Source organism: Carcharodon carcharias, chromosome 7, assembly GCF_017639515.1.
Source record: "Carcharodon carcharias isolate sCarCar2 chromosome 7, sCarCar2.pri, whole genome shotgun sequence".
Lineage (NCBI taxonomy): Eukaryota > Metazoa > Chordata > Chondrichthyes > Lamniformes > Lamnidae > Carcharodon > Carcharodon carcharias.
In genome coordinates, this window is record NC_054473.1 from 34447792 (window position 1) to 34466395 (window position 18604).

The 18604-nt window shown below is 42.9% G+C and overlaps 1 protein-coding gene across 3 annotated transcripts in view; it reads right to left on the minus strand.

The window, feature by feature from the left end:
- phf2 (PHD finger protein 2) overlaps window positions 1-18604 on the minus strand; it is a 148934-nt gene that overhangs the window by 90974 nt on the left and 39356 nt on the right. For all 3 annotated transcript variants that reach the window (XM_041191913.1, XM_041191912.1, XM_041191911.1), the window contains exon 3: window positions 41-152. In XM_041191913.1, the coding sequence (XP_041047847.1) occupies window positions 41-152 (112 nt within the window). The remainder of the gene's footprint in view (window positions 1-40; window positions 153-18604) is intronic.

Sequence of the window (18604 nt, forward strand, 5' to 3'; positions counted from 1 at the left end):
ATGCCTCATAAGCAAAGTTTTCTAATGTGACAATACCTACCTGGGAAAGGTCCGACTTCGGAGCTCTTTTATGAACACCTGGCTTCCATTCTGCACTGGTCTTATAATATCCACAGTATGTATCGGCTCATACTTTTGCCTTTTCTTTTTCACTAGAAAGTATAAAGAGGAAAATACTGTACTTAAAACATGTAATGATAAATTACAGCATGCTAACAGCGTCTTTTAATCGTGATGTAATGTGAAAAGAAAGATCACAAGGGAAGAAAGGTGTCAGACACATTTAGAACCATAGAACTCTACAGCACAGAAAACAGGCCATTCGGCCCTTCTAATCTGTGCCGAAATATTATTCCGCTGAAAATATGAAAATATGTTTTCAGTCAGTGCCTGTTGTGGCCTTAAGATGTCAAAAAGTACTTTACAGTTGATGAAATACTTTTGAAGTGTAATCACTGTTGTAATGTCGGAAAGTGTCATGACCAGAAGACATGAACGAAAATATGTATATACATATATCTATATCAACTTGGCCAAGTTATAAAATTATAATTTTTTAAATGGACAAAAGCCTTACCCTGACATGCCTGACTAGTCATGACTCATACCAGAGGAATTTCTAGCCGTCAGACAACAGTTCCGCCTGCAGAACCTCATTATCTGTCAAAAGGTGCTAATGCACACCATCCACCCACCCCCACTGAATGGCACAAAGCCTCTTCTGGCCACCAGAAAGGCAGTGTCTCCTAGGACAAAAGAGTCCCTGACTCCTCTATTAAACATCTAAAAGGTTCCAGACATGGAAAATGCATCCTTTGTCCAAAAACCAGGGGGAGGAGTGGGAGGTATGTCACATGACCTTCCCCAAGCAGCTAGAACCTGTAATATTGCCGTGTGGAGCTGAACCAGGCAGTCTACCATTTACCAGCTAACAGGTAGCAACAGAGATCTCTGCCGCAGGTTTATGTTGCCAAGCACCCATCTACACTGTGTTCTACTGGAACATCTAAGCTTTTGTATCTGTGCCTAGGAGACTAATTCATCTCTATGTGCCTTCCCTCATCACAGAAGTTATCGCATCTGGAAAAACGGTTACCCTGCAACTGTTTCAGCCTGTTAACTTCTGAAGGAATACACCATTGGACTTTTTGATTCCAGACTCTGGACTCAAGTGAAACCTTAATTCTTATTTTGTCTGTGGTCTTGACCCTGGGCCCCTTTCATTCCCTTATCCTTCTTTTGTTGTATGAATGCAAAAAGTCGGAGACATTGCAAACCTGCTTCCCACATTTTTGTGTGTGTGTAAAATAAACTAAATCTCTGATTTCATCCTTCCTCGAGTTTGTTGTGGGATTATTAATACAGGATTGGATCACTCCAAAACTGAAGGATTGGGGAACATACACCACCACTTATAAAGGGGGAAATGAAAAATCAAAAATACCTTTCTGTTTACGAACAGGTAGAGAGTGAAGAAATCAGGGCTTAATTTAAACACTCCCCCCTTGTCTGTATAAGAAACTGGAAGCTCACATCCGGGATTGGTTCAAAATAGAATTTGACTGGGGGCCAAGTTAAGAGATGAGCCAAATTAGAGATAAAAGAGCCAACTGGAAGCCAAAAGATGGAAACTCGGTGGCTGGGGCTAATTTTAAGACAAGTAACTTGCAACAGCAAATTCCTTGCATCAACACTAAGAAAATGGCAATGTTTGCTGCCCAAACATTTGTTTAGCAAGAGAATTTAAATGGGGTAAGTTTAGAAATCCTTAGCACAGGTCAACTGAAAGCTGTAGCTTGGGAGATAACAGTTCAACTTGCCTAGCAAAAAATCAAACAAAGTGAACTGATCCAGTCACTGGTAGATCTTTTGGATCTCACGTTACCAGTAGAGCAGTTAAATGAAGAGTTCAACCACCTCTCTGAGTCCCCTCCCCTGGGCCAATTTCAGGCTGGTAAAGCTTAAATTGCAGCTTGAATTTCAGGGGAGGAGGGAAATAGAGGGAAGCTCAAGAGAGGGAAAGAAAGAACGTGAGGCAAGAGAGAGCAAGTGAACAAGAGAAGGAAAGAGAATTCCAGCTTCAAAAATTGGAAATGGAGCTAGCAGCTCAAAGGGAGTGAGAAAGAGCAGACAGCTAGAAGCTGCAAGGGGAAGCCTCTCTCTACCTGGTAGCACCCCCTAGTTCCCTAACCCGGAACCACTCTCTATGGTCCTCAAGTATGCGAGATTCCTTCCCAAATTTGAGGATAGTGATGTGGAGTCATTTTTTACTACCATTGAGAAAATAACAGGACAGCTAAAATGGCCCTGAGATCTGGACATTTTTAATTCAAGGGCAGCAGTCAGGGAGAACCCAAGAGGTCTACTCCATACTGCCTTCTGATGCGTCCCTGAATTATGAGCAGACTAAGACTGCCATCATAAGTGACTACAAGTTAGTCCTGGGGCCATACCACTGGCAATTCTGTAATGGCCATAAGAAGCTAACCCAAACATATATTGAATTTGAATGGCTGGAACAAGTCGCGTTCGACCGATGGATAAGTTCCCTAAAACTCCCATGCATCTATGAGGGATCATGTGAGGTGGTACTGTTGGAGGAATTCAAAAATCGCCTACCCTCCAAGCTGCAGATACACCTACAGAGGCAGAGAATCCTCACAGCCAGCGGTGCGGTAGTCACAGCAGACAGCTATGACATCACCCACAGGTCTGTAAACTCAGACAGGCTCTTTCCAAACCATACCGCTGAGCATTGGAAAGATAAGCAAGGCAACCTCGAGAGGAAAGGCCCCACTCCCCCACCCAGAAAAGAGAATAAAAAGAGGGTGTGAGAAGCCCCCAGGCAGCCCAAAAGGAGAACACGTGGAGCTGATGTGTGCTCTTTGCGACAAAATAAGCCATTCCAGACCTGAGTGCTGGAGATTGCAAGGCAAGCCAGTTGGCCCAGTAGGGCTTCAAATGAACGAAGGATGCCCCAATGGGTAGTGCAGCGGAACAGGCAGAGCCTCTCTCTACAGAAACTTACCCTTTGGAGGGCATGGCACAATATGTGTCTGAGGCGGACAAACTCCCAGAGTTTCCGGAATTTCACCTCAGAATGTGAGCAAGTCCGTGGTACTGTTCTGGGACATGGGCCACTCAGTCCTTAATGTTGCAGGGAAACTTAAACCTACCCCTGAGTCCTCCCTGAAGGCCAAAGCCCTGATCAGTGGAGTGGGAGGAGGATGTGTGTTTGCACCACTCCATAGGGTCCACCAAAATGTGACCTTGTTTCAGGCCCTGTCACAGTAGGAATTTTCCAACACTACCAGTACCAGGAGTCAATTTCCTCCTTGGGAACAATTTAGCTGACAGCCAGGAGCTAGCCAGCGAAAGAAATGAGGCCTCTGCCAAGCAGCAGAAAACTACCGAAGGGAGGAAAGCTGGAGAAGGTCCCGAAGCCCAAAAGGGTGGAATAGCGCCCATGGACCTCAAGCGAAAGCTGCTCTAAAAGGTAGCAAAGCCGGAGCCAGGCCAGTAAAATTAAGAGGTCCAGGGAAGGCTCCTAGAACCTGAAATAGATTCCCCAAGTATACCTGCATTAATTTGGGACCCGAGAATTCCTGGAGCAGAGAATAGTGAGGCAAATGCCCCACATAGCCAAGAGCCTGAAGGAAGGCTGGTTATTAAGCACGAAAAGGAAAAGGGTAAGGACTTGCCTGACGTATGACCAGCGGAAACCTTCTTTCTGACATTAAATAGGGAAAAGGGGGAGTTCCCAAACCAATAAGCAGATAGGGATGAAATCCCTCCTACTGTCAAAAAGCCACAAAGGAGTGAAGCTGGTACTGCACCTCCACTTGAGGGCAGAGGTGTTCCAAGGTACATGGAACTCGTTATGCAAGCTCGCACTCCCAAGTCAAAGACCCCAGCTAGGAAGCCATTGATTGGTTTGGCCCATAGCTGTATGGCAAATTTAAATGTGGACCAGAAAAGTTCCCAAACTGGCCCAGAAAGAGTGAGGGTAACACCTCACTTTGTTGAAAAGCCACTGGGAGGTACAGCAAGAGCTGACCATCCACGAGATCACATTGGTGCCCCGAAAGACACAATGCCTGTCCTTCAACTGACCAGCAGAGGGATCCCAATCAGACTGGACCCAATGCTCATCCACCATAATGCAGAATCGCGAGGTGATCAGACAGAGTTAACCACCCTATTTAAAATTATCCATAAGCCCCAACCAGGCTACATCACTGTAGCCTTCTTGGTATGACTGCCAAGCATTGTTTGAAATTTAAACCAGGCAGCTTGACCCTGATTGGTCAAGGGGTTGCCCTGAAGAATGAACCAGTGAATGGCTGTCACTACTTTTGTCTGTGACATCTTTTGGTTATCTGCTCCTTGTCCCAACAACCACCACCCCCCCCATCCCCCCACTGCCCCCCACCCCCCGCCCCCGTAAACCAGCATATATTTCACCCCTTTCTTATTTCTACTTAGTTCTGTTGAAGGGTCACGAGGACTTGAAACGTCAACTTTGTTCTTCTCCGCCAATGCTGCCGGACCTGCAGAGTTTTTCCAGGTATTTCTGTTTTTGTAATGGCTGTCACTAATTTTGTTTAGCTGAAACAAGCACAATGTATGCACGTGTTCTTGCTGCCTGCAAAGAACAGGGCCCTGTGTATTAATATATGTACCTTCCAGTACACACAATGCACCATAATGCGAGCCCAACTGACAATCTTAAATTGGTTGTCAATGTAATTCTTAGCACGCTGAGGATTATTTAGCAAATATTGTCCAATCGTGGAATCCCATTCAATGTTGGACACTGTTTTGAGTTTTGCAAGCACAGGCTGCTTGGGTACAGCCTGTACCCTGCCCATTGCAAACAGCAGCTGGGACATGCTGTTTGAAACGATCCGCCAGTCTTTGGGACGTACGGCCTACATACATGGCATCACACTGGCATTGAAATATACCACATTATTCATTTGTGTAATAGGCAGAATGTCTTTTTGGCTTACATAGAAACATAGAAAATAGGAGCAGGAGTAAATCATTCAGCCCTTTGAGCCTGCTCTGCCACTCAATGTGATCATGGCTGATTCTTTATCTCAATGCCATACTCCCATGCTCTCCCCATACCCCTTGACACCTTTAGAATCCAGAAATCTATCTATTTCTTTCTTAAATATATTCAGTGACTTGGCCTCCATAGCCTTCTGCACTGGAGAATTCCACAGATCCACCACTCCACATGATATCAAAAAACAGCTGAAGGCACTGGACAGTGCAAAGGCCATGGGCCCTGACAACATTCTGGCAATAGTACTGAAGACTTGTGCTCCAGAACTTGCCATGCCCTAGCCTAGCTGTTCCAGAACAGCTACAACACTGGCATCCATCCAACTATGTGGAAAATTGCCCAGGTATGTCCTGTACACAAAAAGCGGGACAAATCCAACCCGGCTAATTACTGCCCCATCAGTCTACTCTTGATCATCAGTAAAGTAATGGAAGGGATCATTAACAGTACCATCAAGCGGCACTTGTTTAGCAATAACCTGCTCACTGATGCCTAGTTTGGGCTCCACCAGGGCCAGTCAGCTCCCGACCTCATTACAGCCCTGGTTTAAACATGGGCAAAAGAGCTGAACTCCAGAGGTGAAAGTGAGAGTGACTGTCCTTGACATCAAGGCCGCATTTGACTGAGTGTGGCATCAAAGAGCCCTAGCAAAACTGAAGTCAATGGGAATCGGGGGAAAGCTCTCCACTGATTGGAGTCATATCTAGCACAAAGGAATACAACTGTGGTTCTTGGAGGTTAATCACCTCAGTTCCAGGACATCACTGCAGGAGTTCCTCAGGGCAGTGTCCTCAGCCCAACCATTTTCAGCTGCTTCGTCAATGACCTTTCTTCAGTCATAAAGTTAGATGTGAGGACATTCGTTGATGATTGCAAAATGTTCAGCACCATTCACAACTCCTCAGATACTGAAGCAGTCTATGTCCAAATGCAGTAGGACCTGGACAATATCCAGGCTTGGGTTGACAAGTGGCAACTAATATTCGTGCCACACAATTGCAAAGCAATGACCAACTCCAACAAGAGAGAATCTAACCACCGCCCTTGATGTTCAATGGCATTACCATCACTGAATCACCCACTATCACCATCCTGGGGGGTTACCATTTACCAGAAACTGAAATGGACTAGCCACATAAATACTGTGGCTACAAGGTCAGAGGCGAAGAATCCTGCAACGAGTAACTCACCTCCTGATTCCCCAAAGAAGGTCCACCATCTACAAGGCACAAGTCAGGGGTGTTATGGAATACTCCCCACTTGCCTGGATGAGTGCAGTTCCCACCATCCAGGACAAAGCAGCCCGGTTGGTTGGAACCACATCCACAAACATTCACTTCCTCCACCACCAACACACAGTAGCAGCATTGTGTACCATTTACAAGATGCACTGCAGGAATTCACCAAGGCTCCTTATACAGAACCTTCCAAGCCCCTGAACGCTACCAACTAGAAGGACAAAGGTTGCAGATGGATGGGAACACCACCACCTGGAAGTTCCCCTCCAAGTCACTCACCATCCTGACTTGGAAATGTATCACCATTCCTTCACTGTCGCTGGGTCAAAATCCTGGAACTCCCTTCCTAACAGCATTGTGGGTGTACCTATGGCACATGGACTCCTGTGATTCAAGAAGACAGCTCACCACCACCTTCTCAAGGGCAACTAGGGATGGGCAATAAATGCTGGCCCAGCCAGAAGTTTCTCCTCATCTCAGTCCTAAATAGCCTACCCCATATCCTGAGATGGTGGCCCCTCGTTCTAGACACCCACCCCCCCAACCCACCCCGAGCCAGAGAAAACACCTTCCCTGCATCCGGTTTGTCCAGCCCTATCAGAATTGAATAAGTTTCAATGAGATCCCCCCCTCATTCTTCTGAACTCCAGTGAATACCGGCCTAGTCGGCCCAATCTCTCTCCATACGACAATCCTGCCATCCCAGAAATCAGTCTGGTGAGCCTTCGCTGCACTCCATCCATGGCAAGCATATGCTTTCTTAGGTAAGGAGACCAAAACTGCACACAGATCTGGTTTCACCAAGGCCCTATACAGCAGCAGTGGGACATACTTACTCAAATCCTCTGGCAATGAAGGCCAATATACCATTTCCCTTCTTAACTGCTCACTGCACCTGCAAGTTTGCTTTCAGTGACTGGTGTACAAGGGCACCCAGGTCCCTTTATACATCAACATTTCCCAATCTATTACATTTAAATAATACTCTGCCGTTCTGTTTTTCCTACCAAACTGGATAACTTCACACTTATCCACATTATACTGCATCTGCCATGCATCTGCCCACTCACTCAACCTGTCTAAGTCACCTTGAAGCCTCTTAACACTCTCCTCACCGTTCACATTCCCACCAAATTTCATGTTGTCAGCAAACTTGGGAATATTATATTTGGTTCCCTCATCCAAATCATTGATATATATTGTGAGTAGCTGGGGCCCCAAGCACTGATCCCTGCGGTACCCTGTACCGCTATAAAAGACCCGTTTATTTCTACTCTCCGTTTCCTGTCTGCTAATCAATTCTCAATCCATGCCAATATATTACCCACATTTCATGTGCTTTAATTTTACACGCTAACATCTTATGTGGGAATTTATCAAAAGCTTTCTGAAAATCCAAATATACCACATCCACTGGTTCTCCCTTATCTATTCTGCTAGTTACATCTTCAAAAAACTCCAGTAGATTTGTCAAACATGATTTCCCTTTCATAAATCCATGGTGACTTTGTCTAATCCCATTGATATTTTCTTAGTGTCCTGTTATCACATTCTAGACTCCAGCATTTTCCCTTCATCGGATATCAGGCTAACCAGTCTGTAATTCTCTATTTTCTCCCTCCCTCCTTGTTTAAATAGTAGGGTTACATTTACCACCCTCCAAGCTGCCGGGACTGCTCCAAAATCTATAGAATTTTGGAAGATGACAACTAATGCATCCAGTATCTCCTTTTGTCCCTTGGGATGTAGTTTATCAGACCCTGGGGACTTATTGGCTTTAAGTGCCATTAATTTCTCCAGCACTATTATTTTAGTAATACTAATTTCCTTCAATTCCTCCTTCTCACTGGTCAAGCATTCCCAAGTATTTCTGTGAAATCATTTGTGTCTTCCTCCGTGAAAGCAGAACTAAAGTAGTTGTTTAATTGGTCTGCCATTTCCTTGTTCTCTATTATAAATTCTCCTGTTTCGGACTACAAAGGACCTACATTTGTCTTCAATAATTTTCTTCTTTTTACATACTTATAGAAGCTTGTACAGTCCACTTTTATTTTCCTTGCAGGTTTACTCTCATACTCTATTTTTCCCTTCTTAATCAATCTCTTGGTCCTCCTCTGCTGAATTCTAAACAGCTCCCAATCCTCAGGCTTGCTACTTTTTCTAGCACCTTTATATGACTCCTCTATGTATCTAATACTATCCTTAATTTCTTTTGTTAGCCATGGTTGGGCCACCTTTCCTGGTGTATTTTTGCACCAGAAAGGATTATATAACTGTTGCAATGCCTACATTTGTTCCTTAAATATTAGCCATCTGCCTATCCAGCTTTTAATGAACTTCCCCAATCTATCTTAGCCAACTCACACCTAATACCCTCGTAGTTTCCTTTGTTTAGATTTAGGTCTCTAACTTTGGATCAGATTACTTCACTTTCCATCCTAAAGGAGAATTCTATCATGTTATGGTCACTGCTCCCTAAAGGACCAGACACAACAAGATTATTAATTAACCCCTTCTCATTGCACAATACCAAATCTAGGATAGACTGTTCCCTAGGCGGTTCCTCGATATACTGGTCTAAAAAACCATCATGTACACACTCCAGGAATTCTTCCGCCACAGTATTATTGCTAATTTGGTTTGCCCAGTCTATATGTAGATTGAAGTCACCCATGATTACTGTAGCACCCTTATTACATCCATCTCTAATTTCCTGGTTAATGCCGTGACCTACCTTATCACTACTGTTTGGAGGCTTGTGGGCAACTCTCACTAATGCTTTCTGCCCCTTATTGCTTCTTAGCTCCACAGACTGAATCGACATCTAGATTTTCTGAGCCAATATCCCCTCTCACTATCACACTGATTTCATCCTTAATTAACAATGCCACACCATTTTCTTTTCCTTTTTGCCTGTCCGCCCTAAATATTGAGTACCTTTGGATATTCAGTTCCCAGCCCTGTAATCATAATCATATCGTATCCATTTACATCTATTTGCGCTGTTAATTGGTCTACCTTATTGCAAATGCTTCTTGCATTCAGATACAGTGCCTTTACACTTCTCTTTTTCACATTTTTACACATTTCTTTGTACTATGGCCCTATTTGCTACTAGCCCTTGTTTCCTCTCTCTTCCACTTTTGCTTTCTACTTTTCTGTTTTTCGTTCCTATCTTTGTTTCCCTCTCTTGTATCTCCTCACTCAGGCTCCCAGCCCCCTGCCAGTCTACTTTAAACCCTCCCCCACAGTACCAGTGAATATCCCTGCAAGGATATTGGTCCCGATCCTGCTGGGATGCAATCCGTCCAGCTTGCAGAGATCCCATCTTCCCCAGAATCGGTCCCAATGCCTCAGGATTCTAAACCCTTACCTCTTCCACCATCTCTGCAGCCACGCATTCATCTGGTCTATTCTCCTATTCCTGATCTCACTAGCACGCGACACTGGGAGTAATCCTGAGATTACTACTTTTGAGGTCCTGCTTTTCAATTTATCTCCTCGTTCCCTATATTCTGCTTTCAGGACCTCATCCCTCTCTTTACCTATGCCGTTGGTACTAAGATGGAACCTCTAGTTGTTCACCTTCTCCCTTCAGATTGTCCTGCAGCCGTTCAGTGACATCCTTGACCCTGACACCAAGGAGGCGACATACCATCCTCGTATCAAGTCCGCGGCTGCAGAAATGTCTATCTGTTCCCTTTACGATAGAATCCCCTATCACTCTTGCTGTTCCACTTTTTTTTCTCTCCCAACCCTGTGCAGCTGAGCCACTCGTGGTGCCACAGAATTGGGTCTTGCTGCATTCCCCTGAGAAGCCATCGCCCCCAGCAGTATACAAAACGGAAAATCTGTTAGAGAGGGAGATGGACGCAGGGGACTCCTGCACTTCCTGCCTAGTGCTTTCACTCTGTTTGGCAGTCATCCATTCCCTTTCTGCCTGTGCACCCTTGACCTGTGGTGTGACCACCTCACTGTACGTGCTATCCACAAAGATCTCATCCTTGCGGATGCTCCAAAGTGACTCCAGCTGCAGCTCCAGCTCCGAAGTGTGAATTTCAAGTAGCTGCAACTGGAGACACTTCCTGCAAACGTAGTCACCCTGGACACAGGAAATGTCCTTGACTTCCCACATCACACAGGAGAAGCATTCCACTTGGCCGAGCTGCCCTGCCATGAACTTCCCTTAAATTATTCCCATTACTTTTACTTCCTCTATCTCGGAGAATATCAAGCACAGGAAAAATACTCACCAGGTCCCACTTACTAAGGCCACTACTCTTCCTACTGAAGAAAGGTAGAAAATTAAAAGATTCCTCCTTCCCTCTTCACCGAATTCCCTCTCTCACCAAACTGCAACTGAAGCCCTCTAATGCAGCCCAAAGCAGCACTCCAGGGCAAACAAAAGCAGCACTTTAGATGGCTTGCTTTTAGGCTGTCTGAATCTAGCTTCTGAAAACCCGTTTAAGTCAGTTGGCTAATTAACTAGCTGCAGCTGCAAGCAGAGCCTGTATAAGCCTTGTTTAAAAGCTGGATTAAACCCATCTTCTCCCAACCCAAAAAGCAGCTTTTAGTTAGTTGCTAAATTAAAGAAAGATTAGACTTTAGATAGAAAATAACCCTTAAAAGTCCCTCTCTTACCAAATTCCAAGTTAAGCACTCCAGTGCAGGGGGCAGCATCCTGTCAGTGGTGAATAACTTGTGTTGCTACTGCACAGTAGCAGTGTGAAACAGCTAGTGTCATCTGTTGCTCTGCATGAATGCAAAAAGTGGGGGACATTGTGAACCCACTTCCTGCATTTTAGAGGGTTTGTAAAAAAAAAACTCTCTGATTTCACCCTATCTCAAGTTTGCTGGGGGGTTATTAATACAGGATTGGATCATTCCAAAACTGAAGGGTTTGGAACAATACAACACCACTTATAAAGGGGAAAATCAAAAATCCCTTTCTGTTTGCGGACAGAATCGAGAAATCAGGGGTTTTCAAAATTAAAACCCTCCTGTCTGTAACAGAAAGGTAGCAGTAAATGCACACACATCGAAATCCCACAAACAGCAATGAAATAAATGACTAAATCATCTGTTTTAGGCATTGGCCGAAAGATAAATATCAGCCAGAACACCAGGACAACTCTCCAGGTCTTCTTTGAATAATGTCTGAGGATCTTTTACAGCCACCTTAGAGGTGAAACAGGTATTCAGTTTTATATCTCAACTGAAAGAGAGCACCTCCAAGAATGTGAAGCACTCTCCCAAAACTACACTGAAGTGTCATCCTGGATTATGTGGAAAAGTTCCTAGAATCAGCCTCGAGGCCATGACTTTCTGGCTGAGGTGAAAGTGCAGCCACTAAGCCAAGGTTGACACAAATAACAACCGTTTAAAAGTGGATTACTGGCTTTTAAATGAGTTATTCCTCCTTCATTAAATATTAGTTATCCTACAGATGCCATGGGTAAATCAAGGCATTCTAACACTGGAAATCTATGGGTGCTTTTATTTCAAGAGATCATCATCTTGTATCAGAATATTTCTGCTTCCCATACACTCCATGGAAGACATGTGATTTTGATGGGTGTCTTAAATTCTTTGCTCCCTCTGAGGTGACTCTGCTTCTGTTAATGTTCACTTCTCCTCAGGCTCCATATCTCCTCTTCTATTACCATTCCTTTCTCAATTGTGAACATATCTCATTATATCTGAGCACAGCTTGCACAACTTTGATATTGAGAGTTCCCACTCAAACTGATCCTAATTCCATAGTGGAAGGTTTGCCAAATGTAAGTGTGCCAAATTTCAGCATTTCTTCCTGGCCTTATGCAGGTGAACTGTTATAGACCATTTCATTTCTCTGGGTGCTGCCTTAAACAATTCATTGTTCCAATTTATCACATATGCTAAAGTAACAACTGGGTTTCACATTCTTTTTAGACAGAAAAAAGGCAGAACTTGTGCCATTGAAACTCAGCAGCAATCACATTAAGGACTAGCTTGTCTATTATGTGGCCTTGTTTTTACTTGTTTGGACTGTGACAACCTCAATGAGTGAGTGAATAGCACAAATGTATTTTAATCCATGATGATTTGGAACTGTACTGTATGGAGAAAAGGTGGCACCAACATACAAAGCTTTTCTATATAAATCTGGGGCCTTCCATGAGAGTGATGATAAATTTTATGGTTTGATGATTCCAAGGGCGTCTACTCTTCATTAGCCTTATCTATCTATCATGTTCCAGGGTGAGCACTTTATTACAGTAGTTAGTGACGGACAAAACAACTGGCGGTGAGATAGATAGTCTGAATAATCATGCTGTCCTTTGCAGGTCAGTTTGTGTGCAGGAAGACAGTCTGCAATATTCAGACATATAAATGCTCAATCTGAGATGGTAAACTTTTTAAAATAAACAGGTTAACAACTTCAATAAAATTAGTATCTTTATTCTAATGCTGCAAACAATCACTTTTAGGTTAACATTTCAAATAGTATCTGAAGTAGACATTAAACTGATGGCTCGGTGGTTGCTGTAAGTCACAGGAATGCATCTTTAAAGCAGTACACCAAGCTTTGGAGTAACTCATTACTCAAAACGGACACTAGTCCACCAAAGGTGTCAATATATCTCATCAGAGATATGTACAACATGCTTTCTTAATGCGATACGTGCTACATGCAAACATAAATAACGGTAAAAGCCAAATACTGTGGATGCTGGAAATCTGAAACAAAAACAGAAATTGCTGGAAAAACTCAGCAGGTCTAACAGCAACTGTAGAGACAAAAACAAAGTTAACATTTCAGTATGGCTCTTCTTCAGAGCTAAAGAGAAATAAAAATGCGATGAGGTTTATACTGTTTAAGAGGGGTAGAGCAGGTGAAGCTGGATAGAAGGCAAGCAATCGTTGGGGGCAAAGGAGAGATTGACAAAGATGTCATGAACAAAAGGACAAAGGGGGTGTTAATAGTAGTGGTAAGGGTTAAAGGAGGTGCTGATAGTGGCATTAAGATAAGAAAGCAGAATGTGATAATAGCAGGACAAGGGTGAGCACTCTGGAAAGAACAACATGAACAAGTAACAGATGGCCCTTGTTGGGGTGGAATGGGGGGAGGGGATGCTGGTGGGGAAAAATGTTTGAAAATAGGATAAAAGGTGGGGATAAAATAATGAATAAATGAATAAAAATGAAAATAAATAAACATAAAAATAAAAACAAGTGGATAAAAAATAAAAATGAATATTGAACAAAGGGGGTAAAAACGGGGGTGAGGATAAAGGAGAGAATTCATGGTTTGAAGCTGTTGAGCTCAAATGTTAAGTCTGGAAGGCTATAAAGTGCCTAATCAGAAGATGAGGTGCTGTTCCTTCAGTTTGCATTGGGCTTCGCCAGTGACTCCGGACTTAACATCGAGTTTAACAACTTCAGACCATGAACTCTCTCCTCTGTCCTCACTCCTTTTTTGCCCCTTTTTTCAATATCCATTTTTATTTTTTATCCACTTATTTTTATTTTTACTTTTATTTATTTGCATTTTTATTCATTGTCTTATCCCCACCTTTTATCCTATTTTTGATCTTTTTCCCCACCACCATCCCCTCCCCCCACCCTGCCCCCACAAGGGCCTGTTACTTGTTCATGGGCAGAATCTTCAGCTTGGCAAGCGGGGGTAGGGCCCGTTCACTGAGGTGTAAAATGGCACGTGGTTGCATCGGGCGTGCATCCTGGCATCACCTCGCATCATTCAAATTTTCAGTGCAGCCGGTGTACACCCAAGTTGGCTGCACACCCACCAAACTGTCAGAGGCCTGTTAAGGCCAGTTAACTATCAGTTAAAACAATAAACAGAGCTGCCCATCCAACCTTAAGGTTGGCGGGCAGGTCAGGCGGCCTTCACATTTTTCATGGAACCTCATCCATGGGCGTGATGAGGTTTCATGAAGGTGTTTAAAGGTTTGAAAAAATTTTTAATAAAATTCATAGACATGTCCCAGCTCATGCGACAGTTTCACATGAGGAGACATGTCCTAAAATTTTTTTTTTTCTTTTATTAAAACTGTTAAACTTAAACTAATCTCCCCGAGGCAGCTCTGTGCCTCAGGGAGATTTCCGCGCTCTTTCATGCACATGTGCGAAAGAGCACAGGCCCCAACTCAGCCAACACCCCCCTGCCCCACCCCCACAGGGAGCACTCAGCGCTTCTGGGTGCATGTCACGCTAGGCAGGCCTTAATTGGCTCACCCACGTAAAATGGCAGCACCCAACCGATCGCAGGTGGCGATCGGCTACACGCACACCCACACCCGCTCCCACACAACCCGCCCGACGGGGAGAAAATTCTCCCCCATGTTGTTCTTTCCAGAGTGCTTACCCTCGTCCTGCTAACATCACATTCTGCTTTCTGACCTTAATGCCACTATCGATACCTCCTTTAGCTACTACCACTATCATCAACACCCACTTTGTCCTTTTGTTCATGCCATCTTTGTCAATCTCTTCTTTGCCCCCACCTATCACTGACCTTCTATCCAGCTTCACCTGCTCCACTCCCCTTAAACAGTATAAATTTCATCACACTTTTACTTCTCTTTAGTTCTGAAGAAGAGTCATACGGACTTGAAACTTTAACTCCGTCTTTCTCTCCACAAATGCTGTTAAACCCACAAATAATGGTACTTGTTACTGAAATTCAAGGCAATCAACCAGTTTGTTCTTGGTGTAAAGAAAGTCTTCACTACATCTTCAAACCAGGAAGTAAATGTCCCTCCAAGCCTAGAATTTGTGATTTGAACTGATAAAATACTACAAAAAGCATCTTAAGGATTAAGTTGAAATCTTCCAAGAGGAAGCAAGTAATAGAACAAGGTGAATACTACAAGATGAGAGGTACTGGCCTCAACCAACACTGAAATTAAACTTGACATGCTTTACACATATGCTTCGCCCATTGAAAGAAGCTAAGAAAACATGAAATATGCAGCGACTATTTACAAACGTTCGTGACTTAAATATATGGGCTACAACAAGACCAACCATGAAATGGCAGCTCTAACACTCAAGAAGCCAGTTTGAGTAACTGTTGTTTATATACAGGCAAGGAAAAAAAGCACAATTCACGGAGCCCGCAAGTGATTTTTTTGCTGTTTTTCAGACTATTTGATCCGGTCCAGGCGGCAGTTAAGGATAATAACTTGTGGTGTGATGCTTCAGCTAGCAGAGAACCCTCCAACAAAAGGAGCATTGAACACTTATTTGGAAAACCTACACAAACTTTACCAGCAATACAATTAATATTATTAGAAACAAAACATAGCAATTTCCATGGCTGTCAAAAAATTGTGATTATTGATGTCTTCCCCTGCACAGTCTGGATGCAAAACTAAACTTGTCAAACTATGAAGATATGCAGCCTGTCAACCAGCAATGCATTCTTGCCAAGAACCTTAACGTATGTAACCAACTGATACAAAACAAGGTGTGCTGAATCAGGGCTTAGACATAAAAATTAGTTTTCAGCTGTGTCATATTATTTGAAATTTATGTATATAAACTAGAATGGCGCAAAAGAAACAATAGAACTTTAGTTATTTCTCGAAAGCAGACTGCCTAAGATGCCTTTTGTTTATATACAGGATTAAATATTCAGCTAGTTTGACAACTTCAAGCTGCATTCCCAAGACTGCCACCTGCTAATGTCCAGCCTTTCAATGCCATCTTTGTCCCTGTTCTCACTCTTCTAGGATCTTCTCAGCACCGGGATCCTGCTGAAGACAACGCAATAGATAGTAATCCTACTGTGTATGCATTGCCATGCACGCCAGCCTTCCCAAACGAATTGGTCTTTAAACCAAAGCTGTTATTCTCTATCTGCTAATAATGATGTACTACACTTTACCAATAGGTCCTTTTCCATAATTGTAATAGATTTATTCAAAGTTTGCCTTCCATAGGATACTAGAGTGAAGTTTGTGATACATTTTACTGCATATACTCAAATAGTAGCCGATCTTGTGTAAATTTGACCCTGACTTTTAGCCAAAAAATCCTTAATTTTTCCATATATCTTGTGTAAAAGCCGAGCCCCAACTTTCCAAGGACACTCCACTCCAAATCAGCTCACTCTGTGTTGAGAATAACACAGCAGAGACCAGGATTTGAAGCAGTTTTCTGATCTTTCTGCATTAGTGCCAGGCCACAGAGTGCAATACGCCCAGAGTTATCAGGAAACTTTAGTAAAAGTTTAATTTCTCAATGAAATGACAGGGGAAAGATTGGAACACACTGCAGAGTCAGTGTACACAGTGCGTGTGAGCCATGGGTGTATTAAACTTTCCCAGAAATGGAACTAAACTCACTGAGCTGTCATGAACAGTCCTAAGGCCCCATAGGAAAAATAAAGGGATTATTAAAATTTACCCTTTTAGGCATCCTTCTGGGGCCAATCCACTTCCTTGCAAGCCATGCGCATCTTACACTGAGACTGAAAACCCCGCACAGTTCTCTGCTGGCTGTGTGAGCCACAAGCGTGGGGAGTTGAAAATAAGCCCCTCAAAAACATTACCCATGTAGAAGTCGATCCCTTAACTTTTTGCCTCAAAAATTCAACCTTTATATTAATATAAATGGTATTACACCAGCAAAAAGATCTTCTTAAATCCACAAAATTCCATTCAGACTTGTGAGCACCCCCCACAACCCCACAACCCACCAACACCCTCCCTGCCAAAAAACAGAAACTAATAATTTGACTGTAATTGAATGGAGCTGTCATCTTCCCTGATAAATTTAGGGTGAGCACCATACACTATTATGTTATCATGGCAGACAAGGTAGGTGATGCACATCATGAAATTCAACACGTCTTCATCACTACCTAACAAAAGAGTCACTAGAATGCCAGTTTGCCACATCAAGAAATTTACAACACATCAAATCAAAGGTTCAAAGGCTGTATAAATTTAAGCAATGCCACATTCAGATCCAAGGATGCTGGATTCAAGATCAAAAGGGAAGCTTTCCAGATAATTCTTTGGGAAATGTTGAAGAGTAACATAAACCCTCCTTCAAGAGTAGACATAACCATTACAGATATAACTGTTGTACTTATAATAGTGGAATTGAGTTTTAAATATTCATCAGATGTGAGATCTCCTCAAGAATCCTACATGCATTAGAATCTTTATTCCTATCCCCGAAATTAAACGTTAAATCTTTTTCTATGCTGTCAAGTAGGTATATAGTAGGTCAAAAGCCAACAGTCAATTAAAGCCACCTCAATGATAATTTCCATTTAAAGGGCTTTAAACAAGTTTGACAGTTCAGGGATCCAAAGTTCTCTTCCCTTTTTTAAATGTGATACTCCAGTCTGGGGGAGCCAATGGGGAAATCTCAGAGTTTCCCAGTTGTCAGAACACATTTTGGATTTTCAAATCTGCCACAGTGAGAAGGACAGTTTATTGAAAAACATGTCTCCTCGTGGAGAGTCAGTAAGAAAACAACAGAATTTTTGAGGCCAGCCAGATGAAGTACTGAGTTTTTTCCAGTCCTGTACTCTCCTATGTTCCTCTGTTGTGCACTACATCAATCTGTTAGGCGATTGTAGGTTCCAGGGTTGAAATAATCCTATGACACTTCTATCACAGTTCAAATTCATGCTGTGAAACTTCACAGTCTTTTTGCAGAGGGACCGTGACACTGAACAGGTCGCAGATTCAATCCCTGGTCTCAACTGTCCTAAGTTAGGATAGCGGCAGGATTGCTATAATGAACCTCAGCACTACAAGACTCCAATGTCAGGGTAGCTGAGGATAGCAAGCACAGTAAAAGCTTGATATACCCAATAGATGACTGGTTAATTATGGACCACATATGCTCGACTTTGCACCATTCTGAGTCAAAAAAGTAGAGGTAGAGCCTGTACCAAGGTTAGCAATAGCCATATTACAATGTCTATATAACAGAGATTGACTTTATATGAACAAGGACACCAAAGTCAAAAATGAAGGTGAGATTAAGCACATTAATGGCAGCATGGTTTTCACATTAGTGCAGGATTAAAAACAATGAAATTGGGAGTTATAAAGTCCATTGGTGACAGAACAGTTATTCTTTTCTTAAGAATCTGACTTAAGTTTTTGTAGCATTATATCAAAGGAACCAACTACTCAACAGTCTCTGGGAATCCCTTTATTGAAAATCAAGATCCCAGTGTCATACAAATGCTCTAATAATTTTGTCAAATTATTTACAAGGTTAACTTTTCAAAACCTGTGTATCAAGCTGGAGAAAAGTTTCA